Below are 15490 nucleotides of genomic sequence, written 5' to 3'. Positions count from 1 at the left end.
TACGGGTAACTTGCACACACTCATCTTTCACAGGGTGGCACGTCTGGTCCATCTGTTTATAGTGGGCTGTTACAGATGGAGTCAGCAAGGCCATGCTTCCCTCTCTGATAATTGCATAACCTCACAGGAAACATTCTGAAATCACGTACTACTGCTGAATGGGACGAGGACTCACCATGCACACGAGCCTGTTCTCCTGGGGCTCCTTATCCGAGGAGGCATCCACGGGCTCGTCCCCTCCGGCAATCCTCTCCCCGACGTCACCACTGAGGCGCATCACCTCCACGTGCAGCCGGCCGGCCACCTACAGCAGGGAAAGCAAAAGAAGATCCTTGCTCTGCATTTCGGCCTTCATCTGTTTAAGAGTCAAGCGGAGGGCAGCTCAGCGACGGAACAGGCTCTAATGGTGACTCTTCCTCCAAGTACTTGGGATACTCACCGTTGAGCGGTGTTCGAACACAGGCATTGAGAATACACACAGACGGCGCTCGCTGTCACTGACGGGAAACTGTTAATGACAGCTCGCTGTCTCCACCCTGTGTTCCTGAACTGCCCTCTGCGGGACATAAGGCACGAGGAGAAAACTAACCTCTCCTTTCTGGTTGATGATCGGCACGGCGTACTGTAACTTCACGTCATAGAAGAGGGACTCCAGGAAGACGTTGGCCACCCCGATGAGGCTGTGGTTTTCCTGCTCGTCATAGAATGGATCTGCACGTCTGAAGTAAGACCGTATCACCTTTGAGGAGACATGAAACATACAACTTCAGAAGATCACTTAAAACAGAAGAATTCAACCCATCACTTTTTGATAGTCTAATAACTTAGATGAAGTACAGCCCTGTGTTACAGATGCAGGCATACACGCACACAAACACACACACACACACACTTTCTCATTCCCACTTAGAATGACGGTCAGCACCCTTCATCCATGAGACAGCGACACCAGTAACACCTCTTACTTCATCATTTCTTTTCCCTTATGAGGAAGCCTTCCGTGAAAACAGACAAAACATACACTGACTGATAAACACAGCAGAGTGAATGAAACCAGTCTTCAGGTCTCATCCACATCTATTCTACTTGCTCCCACCAAGACATCAGACATGATGCTGTTAATGAGAGGTGACCTCTTTACAGGAGCATGGTTTGTGTTTTGTTATTTGTTGGTAATATGGTTTCACTTCTGAGCTGAAACAGGAGAGGAGTACAAAAGAAAGTAAGAAAAAATTGCCACCTAACTATAAGAAGGCATTTTTATTGACAAACACTTTCACAAAACAAGAGGCTAAGGAGACGAACAACTCTGTGGGGCACTGGGACCAGCAGCATTGAAAATGTACTAATAATTCATATTTCTGTTTTAAACAGGTATAAGCTCATGGCTGACCTAAAGGAGCAGACCTACAATTTGAGGGGAGAGTTCCAGAATTGAGATTTTTAGCACCTACTTTAGGATCAAATCGTGTTCAAAAAATGTTCCTCATAGTGTAAATATTAAGGCACCACAGATGTTCAGTTAAAAATACAGATGTCGTAGGTTTATTATTTGCAAGGTTAAATGTGCTGAGAAATGGAAAAAGAGATACTAAGACAGTCTCTGTCCTGAATAAAACCATGGGACTCAAAAATGCATAATATGAAGAGAAGCCAGAAAGAACACAGAGGATTCTGCTAGAAATCCAGACAACACCGATGCAGAGAAAACAAAAGACGATGCCAGAAAAATAGGTTATTAAAATTCTTGACTGGCTAAATAATTTACAGGATTAAAATAAATATTTTATTTATAAAACTGGATTTTGGAAAACTGAACAGTTCTTCCCTAAAATGGATTAAGACTCATCCCTGCATGGTTCCTTCTGTGACGATCAGCTCAGTAATTTTTGTCAAATAACCTACCGGGGTGTCTTCTTCACATTCCTTCCACTCCTGATAAAGGTCTCTCATATCCAGTAACCTGTTGTCCAGTTTTTCCAAAGACCAGATCTGCTTCCCTTTTCCTTTTCTTCTCACCTGGATGGCAGGTTCACTAAGGAGAGAGCCTCGCTGTGGAAGAGAGTGAGAATGACTTTGTGAAACACAGAGACACTGGCACAACGTGGGCATCAACCCCGACATTCCACTAATACACCCACCGGTCAGACATCAGCAGCTGAAACGGAAACCATATCGTTCTTTAATCTGTTCAGTGCTAAACTTTCCAGAAATCTTACAAGCTGAATATAATCCTTTCTATCTAAGTGCAGTCAAAATTTAAGAATAAATATAAATTTAAATCCCAGAAAAGTAGACCACGTTTAATGGAAAGTCAAAAATGTCTTAACTGCGGGGCTTCCCTGGTGGTCTAGTGGTTAGGACTCTGTGCTTCCACTGAGGAGATGTGAGTTCGATCCCTGGTGGAGGAACCAAGACCCCTCACTCCATGAGATGTGGCCAAAAACACAAGTGTCTTAATCAGACCATCATATGACCAAAGAGAACCAGTGGGGAGGAAGAGGGTCCTAAGCAGTGAATGAGAAGGGCAAGTTTCCTGGAAGGGGTGGTTAAGAATGTTTTTCTTTCAAAAGTTTGAATGACAATTTTTTTGAATGGCTAATATCTTAATGCAGTACCAAACGCAAGTGATTGAAAGAGTAAATTGTGAAAAGTATCCTGTTTACTCATCTGGAGGCAACAAATGATACCAACTTCCAAATACACAGTTTGGATTTATTATTAAAAAGTTAAAGGGCTTCCCTGGTAGCTCAGTGGTAAAGAATCCACCTCCAATGCAGGAGATACGGGTTCGATCTCTGATTTGGGAAGATCCCACTTGCCGTGGAGCAGCTGAGCCTGTGCAACACAACTACAGAGCCTGAGCTCTGCAACAACAGAAGCCACTGCGGCGAGAGGCCCTCACGCTGCCATCAGAGAGCAGTCTCAGCTCACTGCAACTAGAGAAAAGCTGTGCGGCAACGAGGACAGCCGAACAGCCACAACAGCCAAAACTAAATGAACAAACAAAAAATACTTTAAAAATAAAATGAAAAAAGTACAGAACCAGCTAGAGATGCCGGTTGTACACAATATTGTGAATATACTACAGGACACTGAATTGTTCCTGTTAAAATATTAATTTGATGCTGTGTGAATGTCATCTCGGAAAAAAAGAAACAGTACTCCCTGAATATTCCCAGCTTAGAAAAGCAACATGCTTTTTTAAAAATATAATACACTTTTACTACTTTTTAAAATATTTATTAATTTATTTGGCTGTACTGGGTCTTGGTTGTGGTATGATAGATCTTTAGTTGTGGCATGTGGAATCTAGTTCCCTGACCAAGGTTTGAACCCCGGGCCCCCTGCACTGGGAGTGTGGAATCTTAGCCACCAGACCACCAGGGTAGTCCCAACAATGTGCTTTTATGTAGGAAAAAAATTTAAACTTTTGGAAATCACAGAGCAGAAAGTAAAAATGCCTCTGTATATCTCCCCCAGAGAGACGGATCTAGCAGATCACTAATCAATTGAGATTAGAATTTTTAAAAAACTCTTCTGTCTGCTTAGAATTTTAGAGAATTCTGAAAGACACTCAATGTTGCCTTAACATCTGCCCTATTATTAGTTCCCTAACCCTAACCCTTCTGTTCCAAAGAAACAGAATTTACATAATGAAGAAAGGATTTTAGAACTGTGAATTCAAGAATTACCAAACTCTCACATATGCGGTCGCTAACAGTCGGACACGACTGAGCGACTTCACTTTCACTTTTCACTTTCATGCATTAGAGAAGGAAATGGCAACCCACTCCCGTGTTCTTGCCTGGAGAATCCCAGGGACGGGGGAGCCTGGTGGGCTGCCGTCTATGGGGTCGCACAGAGTCAGACACGACTGAAGCAACTTAGCAGCAGCAGCAGCACATATGGTAAAGGCCCTTCTACCTTATATTCAGCCAGCTAGGGAATGAATATCTGAATACAAAATCCTACCTAATCCACCAAAAATTATGTACTAACATGATCGAGAACTATAAAAGAAACCCATGTAAGAAAGAAACACTGAATGGCAAGGAGAGGAGATTTTGCTGGAAGGACTGATTCTGAAGCTGAAACTCAAATACTCTGGCCACCTGAGGCAAAGAATCAACTCATTAGAAAAGACCCTGATGCTGGGAAAGATTGAAGGTGGAAGGACAAAGGGATGACAGAAGATGAGATGGCATCACCAACGCGATGGACACGAGTATGAGTAGGCTCCGGGAGTTGGTGATGGACAGGGAAGCCTGGCGTGCTGCAGTCCATGGGGTCGCAAAGAGTCAGACACGACTGAGTGACTGAACTGAACTTCCCCCATACTTTTATTAGACTTTTATTAGACTTCTTACATAATACAAAAAAAATGTTGTGACCTTGAATATTTACATGAAACAACTAGTGAACAGTTTGCCATGCCATCTATTGACAAGTAGAAGATAACATTCTGGAGGTAAAATGAACACAACTTGGGCAGGGTAGGGAAAGATGGCAGAGGAGCAGAAGGAGGGGAAGAAAAACAGAATCTGCCTGCCAAGGCAGCAGACCTGAGTTCAACCTCTGGGCTGGGAAGATCCTCTGGAGAAGGAAATGGCAACCCATGCCAGTGTTCTGGCCTGAGAAATCCCATGGACAAAGGAGCCTGGTGGGCTACAGTCCATGGGGTCACAAAGGGTCAGACATGACTTGGTGACTCAACAACATTATAAAAAAAAAAAATCTGTGACCTTGGATACTCACATGGAACAACTAGTGAACATTTTTTCCATGTCATCTATTGACAAGTAGGAGATAACATTCTATTGGTAAAGTGTGAAGGTCAAGTGTTAGTCATTTGGTTGCATCCAACTCTTTGCGACCCCATGGATTGGACTGGAGCCCACCAGGCTCCTCTGTGCTTGGAATTCTCCAGGCAAGAATACTGAAGTGGTTTGCCATTTCCTTCTCTGGGGCATCTTCCCGACTCAGGGATCAAACCAGCGTGTCTCCTGCATTGGCAGGCAGGTTCTTTTACCACTGTTCCACATGGGAAGCCCCCCTTGAAGGTAAAATGAACCCTTAACTTGGGTGGGTAGGAAAGGACAGCAGAGGAGCAGAATGAAGGGAAGAACCACTTGGGCAAGATTTATCAGGAAAGACTTCTTGGAAATAATTTAAACAAACTTGAAAATAGGAGTTAAGTAAAAGAAATTGCTACAGGGACTTCCCTGGTGGTCTAGTGGTTGAGAATTTTCCTTCCAAGGCAGCGGACATGGGTTCAATCCCTGGTCAGGACACTAAGATCCTACTCCCAGGACAGATAAGTCCCCCCAGAGAGACCCGCCCACCACAACAAAGACCCAGCACAGCCAAAATTTAAAAGAAAAAAAAAAAAGCTGGTAGAGCTGGGGAAGGGGGTGGAAGAGGATGTTTCTAGTGGATAAAACCATTTATGCACAAAGAGAATTATATGGAAGTAATTCTGATCGAGAGAGGCAGACAGGTCCCAATGACCTAGACTGTGAAGGATGCGGGCGGGGAAGAGGGCAAACTCCCCGCTCCCATGTTTAAATAATCCTGGTGAAACAGGAAGCAGTTTTATACAACGGTTTCTTTGGTCGTTTCATTAACAGCAACCTCACCTTCCTGTTGGCATCGAGGCTGGAGGCGGGAATCTGGAGGGTTACTTTATATTCTGTTCGCTTATCCAGTTCTTCTGCGATGTAACTAGCTTCTCTCACCAGCAGATTGGCTTTCACAATTTGTTCCCTCAGCCTCATCAGGCTGTTATTCAGTGTTGCTTCTCTTTAAAATAAAAAGGGGAGGGGATAACCATTAGAGCAGCACATGGAAATATGATATAGCACATAAAACATGAATGCCAAACTGCGAACCAACAAGCTTTACGACTGTCTTCTGCACACAGAGAATACATCCGCGGCACTGCCCTGCGCATGCACCCGAATGTGGCTACGTCACCAGTGCCGGCACACGCTCCTGGGCGAGGCTGGCCAGAGGTAGGGCTCGGCAAACGTGACTGTGTATACAAATCACCTGGGAATCTTGAGAAACTGAGGATTTTGACTCAGTATATCTGGGGTCCCTGCTGTGCATCCTCAGTCCCTGAGTCGAGTCCAACTCTTTGCAACCCCATGGACTGTAGCCCATCCGGCTCCTCTGTCCATGTGATTTCCCAGGCAAGAAAACTAGAGTGGGTTGCTATTTTCTTCTCCAGGGGATCTTCCTGACCCACGGATCAAACCCACATTTCCTGCATTGGTAGGTGGGTTGTTTACTGCTGACCCACCTGGAAAGCCCGTATCTGGGGTGAGAGACCTGAAATGCTACATTTCTGTCCATCTCCAGGTGACAGAGATGCTGCCTGTCTGCTGACCAAACCCTGAAGAGCAGGAGGTTAGTTAAGTCCACTCTGTAACCATGGCGAAGACATTTAGCGCAATGCTCATCAGCCCATATAAAGATCAAACTTGCAATCTGAATCTTACTGGCACCATGCTTTACCTACCTGATATACCACCTCTCTTTTTGTCCTTTTTTAAAAAACCATCTACCCACGCCTCAGAACCTAAAGTATAATACAATGATAAAGTATAACTTCTGAGTACACACACCGGTTTATTCAAATCCAAAAGCTATTTATACCCACTGAAAATGGGGTGGCGCCTCAGAGGGGTGGCTTTAAATACATCAATATAAATGGATAATTCCTTATATCCCCCCAAAACGGGGGCAAAAAAGACAAGGTCAAGTGGTTCTTAGCTGTAACACTTACAGTATAGCTCATGTTTAAATTAAAGTCTAGATTTTCCCCTCTGTATGTTACGCAGGTGGGTTAAAGTGACGGTAACAAGGGCCCCACCACCCACCTACCTCTCTTCCGTCCACTGCCGCAGGCGCTGCTGAGCGCTGGGGGAGTGGAAAGAAAACCTGTCGGAACTACGACAGTTCTGTTTCTCGGGGGACAGCCGTCTCCGGAGCTGCTCCAGCTCATGCTCGTACATGAGCCTCTGGCGCTCCAACGCAGACCGTTTCTCCTCTTCATGCTGTTGTTCCAGGCTGTTCAGTATTGACTGCATGGGATCTAAACAAGGTTTTTTTTTGTTTTTTTTTTTTTAAGGCAAATAACAAACAAAAGGTTAACTGCACAACACAATATACAGCAAACACTGCTCTATTTTGTTGTTTGTCACAAACAACAATTAATAATAATGTGAGTTGTTTAAAAATTTTTTTTTAATTGGAGTATAATTGCTTTACAATGTTGTGTTAGTTTCTGGTGTACAACAGTGTGAATCAGTCAAAAGCATACATATGTCCCCTCACTCTTGAGCCTGGCTCAAAACTGGGTCATTTGCAGAGATGTGGATGAACCCAGAGTCTGTCATAAAGAGTGAGGTCAGTCAGAAAGAGAAAAAAAAATAACGTAAGATTCTTAAAGACAGCTAGCTTTCCTTACTCCCAATTACTAACCAACCGTATTATCTAGTCTGTCAGATACTTGCTAAACTATCTTCTGTATAGAAAAAGCAGGTCTACACATAACCTAAGACAGAGGCAACACTCCAGAAATCCACTACAATAATAAGCCAGGGACAGTAAAGTCTCAGACCTGAGAAATTCTACCAATGAGAACAGTTTGAAGTATATTTACTTTACAATGTTGTGTTAGTTCTCCTGATATATCAGGGCAGAAAGAGTAACTTTTTATAAGTATAATACACTTAGGCCAAAGCCACAAAAGAATTGAGTACAGAGGAACAACATGAAGATGTCTTTTTGCTAATGTTTAAAAAGTGTCCAATGTAAATATCTCTAACCAGTCCAGCAACTTTGAAAGATTCTAAAAAGCAAAACCAGTCTGCTCACCATTACTACCCAGCGCCTTCATGGTCACCTCCATCTGGGCGTACTCATAATTGAAGTTGATCTCACTGGACACCTCACTGGACGAGTCTCCATCAACATCCAGCTGCTCAGAACTGGTGTCATTCTTCATGGATATGTCTTGCTCCTCATCATCTCGATCTGCTTTCTTTTTCTTTTTAGGCAAATTAAGTCTTGAGAGGAAAATAGAATATTATCTTTTAAAGAAAGATATGCATTTATTCATTCCAGTCATTCAATAGTGGCATTTGCTAGATGCCAAGGGGATACCAGAAATAGAAGGCAATTGCTCAGTTGGTAAAAAATCCAATGCAGTCCTGCTTGCAATGCAGGAGACCTGGGTTCAATCCCTGGGTTGGGAAGATCCCCTGGAGAAGAAAGCCACTACCCACTCCAATATTCTGACCTGGAAAATTCCATTGACTGTATAGTCCATGGGGTTGCAAAGAGTCAGACACGACTGACTAACTTTCACTTTTCACTATACTCGGAAGTTTATATTCCAGTAGTAGAAATAAAACACACAGACACATGCGCCAATAAAAAAAGTAAAAAGGTAGCTTAAAATGCCACATGCATAAAACGAAGATCATAGCATCCAGTCCCATCACTTCATGGCAAATAGAAGGGGAAAAAGTGGAAACAGAGACAGATTTTATGTTCTTGGGCTCCAAAATCACTACAGACGGTGACTGCGGCCATGAAAATAAAAGATGCTTGCTCCCTGGAAGAAAAGCTACGACAAACCTAGACTGCATATTAAAAAGCAGAGATATCACTTTGCCAACAACAGTCCATATAGTCAAAGCTATGGTTTTTCCAGAAGTCATGTACGGATGCAAGAGTTGGACCATAAAGAAGGCTGAGTGACAAAGAACTGATGCTTTTGTACTTTGGTGCTGGAGAAGACTCTTGAGAGTCCCTTGGACTGCAAGGAGATCCAACCAGTCCATCCTAAAGGAAATCAGCTCTGGATATTCATTGGAAGGACTGATGCTGAAGCTCCAATACTTTGGCCACCTGATGTGAAGAGCCGACTCACTGGAAAAGACCCTGATGCTGGAAAAGACTGAAGGCAAATGGAGAAGGAGGCGACAGAGGATGAGATGGTTGGATGGCATCACCAACTCAACTCATTTGGCCATGAATCTGAGCAAATTCCAGGAGACAGTGGAGGACAGAGGAGCCTGGTGTGCTGTAGCCTATGAGGTCACAGAATCAGACACAACTTAGTGACTGAACAACAACAATAACCTCACAGTCAAATAGGAGAGGAAGGGATGAAAGAATTGGAACTCATCTGAGCTGAGCCTTAAGGGGTGAAGAGAAAGCAGGGCGTTAGGACAGAGGCAAAATGGAAACCCTCACAGCCTCTGGAGAAATGATAAATAAAACATAGAGATACACAAAATCTGTACAGCAAAAGTTGTGAGACAGAATCGTAGAAAAATCAACCTAATCCAAACTATGAAGGCTCTGTACACTAAGCCAAGCAATCCATGCTTGATTTAATTTGAGAAGAAAAAGATAAACATTTTCCACACACTCTGTAGCCCTCTACTCTCTCAGAAATAATCGCTATAGCAGCTGGCCCACCAGCAGAGGATCGAGCTTGATATCTGAAACCCATGTGCCAGTGACAGGAAGGGGAATAGATCAAGACTTAAGTTCTATACTCTCGCCAGCCCGCTGGTCCTCACCAACACAACAGCAGTTTTGTATGGGAAAAGATGTCCAGTTCCAGCTCAGACTTTCTCAGCCTCCCTTGCAGCTGAGAGGCGAATTCTAGTATGTGAGGGGTCAGAGGAAGGTCACCGGGGACTCCAGGGAGATGCCTGCTTCTTCTGCTCAGGATAGTCAGGGCTAGTCCTGCCACCCCTCACCCTTGCCTTCTTCGGGGTGTCTGAGTGCTGCTTTGATGCCCGGAGGGACGTGGCCCTCTTTAGACCACAGGGAAGAGGCAAGACAATGCCAAGACTTCTACCATGACTCTTTCGAGAGCCTGAGCCAAAGCCAATAACCATCCTCCTTGGGAGTTCCTGTTTTGTCAGAGAAAGGAACTGTTTAACCCAGAGTCAAATCTGCCATTGGATGCAGCCGAGAGCATTTCTAAATAAAACATGAGCCTCCTTTCACAGACAAGGAAACTAAAACCACTACTTTTCAAAAATAAAAAATTAAAATATAAGCATGTCAGAAAAATAATTAATGAATTCTTATGCCAGATGGCAAAACAATCATCTTCCATTGGGAAATAAAATGTAAAAATATGTAACTGAATCAGTATTTCTCCTGAGTCCATTGTTCATGTGCCCCTCAGGCTCAAGCCGTATAGGGAACAAGCATGTGTATACTGAATAAATATCAATATACATGTGTGCACAAAACAATACATATATTTATGGCATTAAGTTTACTTTTTAATGTACAGTCTTCTGTTACAGAGCACCTCCCTCTTTAGGAGCATGACCGTCATACCTGAAGAAGTGGTTGTTCCCCCACAATACCCTGTCCCCGTGGTGCAGCTGAATAGGACTGGATACAGAGGAGCCGTTTACAAATGTTCTGTGGAGAGAAGAGGCCAAACACGTGAACAAGGATTATCATATCCTCTCCTTCAATTTCTCCAATACAGGAAAAGCAAAATAACCAATTCCCCCAAAATAAAACGCCCTTGGAGAATAATTTTTTTTATTTCCTTCTTTGCTGATTTACATAAAATGCCTATGGTACCAAGTGCTGTAGATTATTAACCTCTATTTTTCAAAGTTCTAAATTTGTTATATAGCATATTAAGGAGTAAATATGGAACCATTACAGCTAATGATACAAAGACAGTGGCAGTGTGCACGACAGCTTAGAGCAAGCACGTCCAGTCTACACAGACAGAAAAAGCCAATCAACCAACTAAACTCAGAACTATCTACAGTGGCAGTAGTAAGAAATGAGATCTGTTCAGTTCTTAACTTCCTATAGCACAGAAAAATGCCCATATCCTATCAATACAGAAGAGTTGTAAGACCCACTTGACTGCTCACCCTGACAATGGAGTTCAACACAGAAATGGCGGGTAGAAGATTATTAAGGAAAAACTTCAGAGGGGTGGAAACTAAATAGAAAATCACATATACCATTATAAGGCTGATATTACAGGAATATCTCTGTCATCACGTCTCTCCCACTGAATGACTCATCTGCTTAGAGGATAAAGGTCTTTAACTTGACATTAAAGGCCTTGCAAAAGGAAACCCTCTTCATCTCCTTCTTTCCCTGTTCCAGTGAATTCTCAACTCCAGAAAAATCAAAAATGGCAGGGGTGGGGAGGTGTTATGCTCTGTCCACTAAACAATGATTTTCCTTTCCTCCAAAGCGAGGGTTGTCCCAGTCCTATAACTGGGAAGAGGGCTCCTGTTCCTCTTCATCCCCCTGAGTCTCAACTCAGTTTGATTCCTCACAAAGCTGTTTGATTTGTCCAAAGCCCAGTTTGATTTCTACTTCCTTGGTCACTCCAGCCTATATTACCTTAAAATCTTTAAATTCCTAAAGCATTCATCTGGCTTTGTGCAGACAGTTATTTTTAATGTATATGCACAGACACTGAACCTTACTCTGCATCTAGACTCCGCTTACCATGTGGGCTTTTAACAACTTTTGAAACATTTTTTGATTTTCTGCTGTGCTGGGTCTTCGTTGCTGCGAGGGCTCTCTCTAGTTGTGGTGAGCAGGGACTACTCTGTTGTGTGAGTGGGCGTCTCTTCGGGGTGGTTTCTCTTGTTGTGGAGCGCAGGCTCCAGGGTGAGGGCTTCGGTAGTTGCGGCATGGGGGGACTCTAGAGCACAGGCTCAGTGGTTGTGGCCCACGGGCTTAGCTGCCACATGGCATGTGGAATCTTCCCAGACCAGGGATCGAGTCTGTGTCTCCTGCATTGGCAGGTGGATTCTTTACCACTGAGCTACCAGGAAAGCTCCATGTGGGCTTTAAACACTAAAGGCAATTGGTCTCTATGCTCCTATAGTCTGATTTATTCAAAGCATGAGCTCAAAAAATAGAGTTATGACAAGAGGGGGCCTATGGAAATTAGCAGATTTTAGCCTGTATAACACAAATTCCTTAAATACAGTGAGGAGTTTAATTAAAGGCAAACACATATACAGGCTTATTTTCTAAAGCTCAAGCAGTTAATACATAAAAGCATGAATATAATAACAGTTCTCAAAGTGCGGTCTGCAGGAGGTTCCAAAGATCAAATTTATTTGTGTAACAACACTAACCTGCCATTTTCCTCTGTGTTGACATTTGCATTGGCAAAGAATAAAACTATTGGTGTTTTTGCACAAATCAAGGCAATGGCATCAAACCCTTATTGGTAGTCACTGGATTATTCACTGCTGTGCATTCACAATTTTTAAAAATGTTTCATTTGAAAAGGTCCTTGATGAAGGAGTAAAAATCAACTGTACTCCAATAAAAAATTTTTTAATTAAAAAGTAAAAATAAATTTATGAAGATAAAATGTTAAAATTAGTACTTTTGGTAAATCTTGACCCTTGAGTAGTACGCAACTTCTTAAAACATTCAAGGTGACAACGTGAGAGGCATACCAAGCGCTGTGCTGAAGCATACCAAAGCTGTGCTGAAGCATACCAAAGTATGACAACTGTCTTGAGCAAAGACACACACACAGTGATTTTCTGGCACATTTTCTTGAAAATGAACAAAGGCAGCCTGTCACTTGGACCAAAGTAATTGACAGTATTTGTTGCCAAGCTTTCAAGTGAAAATTAGAGTTTCGGGAAATTTGTGTCGATGTCCTCCAACCAAAGACCACCAGGAACACTCCCGTAGTTGAGCCGGTTAGGTTTATCACTCATACCAAGGGAGAAGCCACCCCAGGAAGCCTGGGGTGTCAGAAAGGGGAGAATGGGGATGGGGGGTTGCTGCAAGGAACAAGCTTCAGCTGGACAACCTAGGTGACAGCCTGAGGAGGTGGGAGTCCTCTATATACTGGATGCTGTCAGAGAGCAGGACTAATTCTATGACTGGGTTTGTCAAAAATCTTATTCATAGAGAGGAGACGAGGATGAAGTTGTAATTGGTAAAGAAATAGCCACTCACATCGGCTGAGAGAAGGTGTCTGGTATTTTGGGTATGGCATAGTGACCATGGGCTTCCCAGGTGGCGCTAGTGATGAAGAATCTGCCTGCCAATGCAGGAGATGCAAAAAGATGCGAGTTCAATCCCCGGGTCAGAAAGATCCCCTGGAGGAAGAAGTGGCAACCTGCTCTAGTCTTCTTGCCTGGAAAATTCTATGAACAGAGGAACCTGGAGGGATACAGTCCATGGGGTCGCAGAGAGAGACATGACTGAGTGAGCACACAGTGACCTTGGTTTTTGTCTCTGCGGAGACAAAATTATTATATGACCTGTTTCATCTTATTCTGTCACAGCCTCAGAGTAACCTTCCCTGGGGTTGGTGTCTGTGAGATTATTTAATGGGAGAATAGCGTGCCTGCGCCCAGCCAGGCTACGCTCTTTTTTCTTCCTCATTTGCATCCTTCACCATGAGCTTGATAGCTTCGAAACATTTAAAGACTTTATGGGTGAAATCAGTGATGATATTAATGATTTTTTTATATGATGATGAATCCGCATTCAGAAGATCAGTATATCAATTAACCATCACGTACAATAGTTACATAGACAGTTACACAACAGGACAATAACAATCTTAAAGCTGAAGGAGAAAACCGACAAATAGTTTACATAATGCTCTGCCTTTTCATTACTTACTGAGCACTTGTATTATCAGTCTGGTGCGTGTGCGTGTGCGTGTGCTCAGTAGTGTTCGACCCCTTGCAACCCCATGGACTATACAGCCCACCAGGCTCCTCTGTCCATGGAATTTTTCAGGCAAGAATACTGGAGTAGGTTGCCATTTCCTCCTCTAATATTAGTCTGACATTATGTGCCAAGGATAGAAAACCAAAAAAGAAAGGTCCTCGTCCTCAAAGGGCCCCCAGGCCCATGCGGTAACAGAGGCTAGCAGCCCACAAGAGCACCGCATGAAGCGCTAGCATGCCAGGAAGCACAGAGTGCTCTAGGAACACGCACTGGGGGCCCGTATTTTAGACTCAAGTAGATAACGACAGAGCTTAACCTTGAAGGTCAAACAGGAGTTAGCTGGCCAGAGGAACGGCAGATGCAGAGGAAGAGGAGATAAACAGGAGGGGCGTAAAGGACTTTGTATCAAGAAGACCCAAAAGCCATCTGGCTGTACGCAGCATGGACCAGAAAGAAGATCAGGCTGCTGGCAGGGATGCCAATCAGGATTTGACTGGGGGGCAGGGAGGAATTCCCTGATGGTCTAATGGTTAGGACTCTGCACTTCCACTTCCCAGGACCTCGGTTCGATCCCTAATCGGGAAATCAGGATACCACAAATCATGCACAGCAAGGTAAAAAAAAAAAAAAAAAAAAGATTTGATGATGAAGGCCTTATTTAAATAAGGTGACGTTAGTATGTACAGAGAGGAAGGATGGGTTTAAGCGGTATTAGAAAGTTAACCTAGAGCCTGTAACAGAGTGAAGTATGTCAGAAAAACAAATACTGCACATTAACACACGTTTATGGAATATAGAAAAATGGTACTGATGAACCTATTTGCAGGGCGGCAATGGAGACACAGACAGAAAACAGGCTTGTGGACACAGCATGGGAAGGAGAGGGTGGGCCAGGCTGAGAGAGTAGCGTTGAAACACACACATTACCGTGTGTAAAACAGACCGCTAGTGGGAAGCTGCTGTGGAACACAGGGAGCTCAGCGCCACGGTGTGTGACAGCCAAGAGGGGCGGGCTGGGGTGGGGTGCCGCAGAAAGTTCAAGGAGGAGGGGACACATGTATACTTGTGGCTGACTCACACTGTTGGATGGCAGAAACCCACACAACATTGTACAGCAATTTTTCTCCAATTAAAAATAAATGTGAAAAAAGAAAAAAAAAAAGTTAACTATTAAGGACTTGGTAACTATCTTCATTAAGTGGACGTAAAAGCCAAAAACAAGGCCAAATGACCTTATACCACCCTCCGTTAGTGTACTTTCTTCCTCTTAAAAATTACTGTGACATTACCACTAAATAAAGTACATTACCTGGTGTTCTTCTGAGGAGTCAGCATAACCTGGCCTTCTGGCGTGATGTCTATGATACAGTGTTCAGGAAGAATTCCCATGCCACACAGCTGGATATCTTGGGAATTTGCTGAACCTATCAGTGTATGTTCCTACAAAAGAATCAAATTCACTGATTAATACTGCATTCTTGCATGTACACAAACTGAAATTGTCTACTCTCAGCTCTAGTACATTACCTTAAACTCTCAGCTCTCTACCCATGATCTTAGCTAAAAGATTTTTAAAGCAAATGGAATAGTAGGGGGAATGCCTGGCTTTCTCTTGAACTCATTATACAAGTTGTATTTCCTTATAAGGAATAAGGCACTGAATTGAGTTATATAACTTTTAAACCTAAAAACTACAGGTTTATATTAATGGCTATACTATATTCTTTATTTTCCATTGCAATCTTGA

At 43.2% G+C, this 15490-nt stretch overlaps 1 protein-coding gene across 3 annotated transcripts in view; it reads right to left on the bottom strand.

Moving 5' to 3' along the window:
• The window catches only part of KIF13B (kinesin family member 13B), a 211600-nt gene that overhangs the window by 77754 nt on the left and 118356 nt on the right, over window positions 1-15490 (bottom strand). For all 3 annotated transcript variants that reach the window (XM_044939710.2, XM_044939711.2, XM_006064308.4), the window contains 8 exons: window positions 15053-15183; window positions 10381-10467; window positions 7885-8075; window positions 6889-7099; window positions 5640-5802; window positions 1906-2052; window positions 590-739; window positions 176-304 (listed from right to left, as the gene is read on the bottom strand). In XM_044939710.2, the coding sequence (XP_044795645.2) occupies window positions 176-304; window positions 590-739; window positions 1906-2052; window positions 5640-5802; window positions 6889-7099; window positions 7885-8075; window positions 10381-10467; window positions 15053-15183 (1209 nt within the window). The remainder of the gene's footprint in view (window positions 1-175; window positions 305-589; window positions 740-1905; window positions 2053-5639; window positions 5803-6888; window positions 7100-7884; window positions 8076-10380; window positions 10468-15052; window positions 15184-15490) is intronic.

This window comes from Bubalus bubalis, chromosome 3, assembly GCF_019923935.1.
Source record: "Bubalus bubalis isolate 160015118507 breed Murrah chromosome 3, NDDB_SH_1, whole genome shotgun sequence".
Lineage (NCBI taxonomy): Eukaryota > Metazoa > Chordata > Mammalia > Artiodactyla > Bovidae > Bubalus > Bubalus bubalis.
The sequence above is the reverse complement of the archived record's forward strand: the minus strand, read 5'-3'. Positions and strand labels throughout refer to the sequence as shown.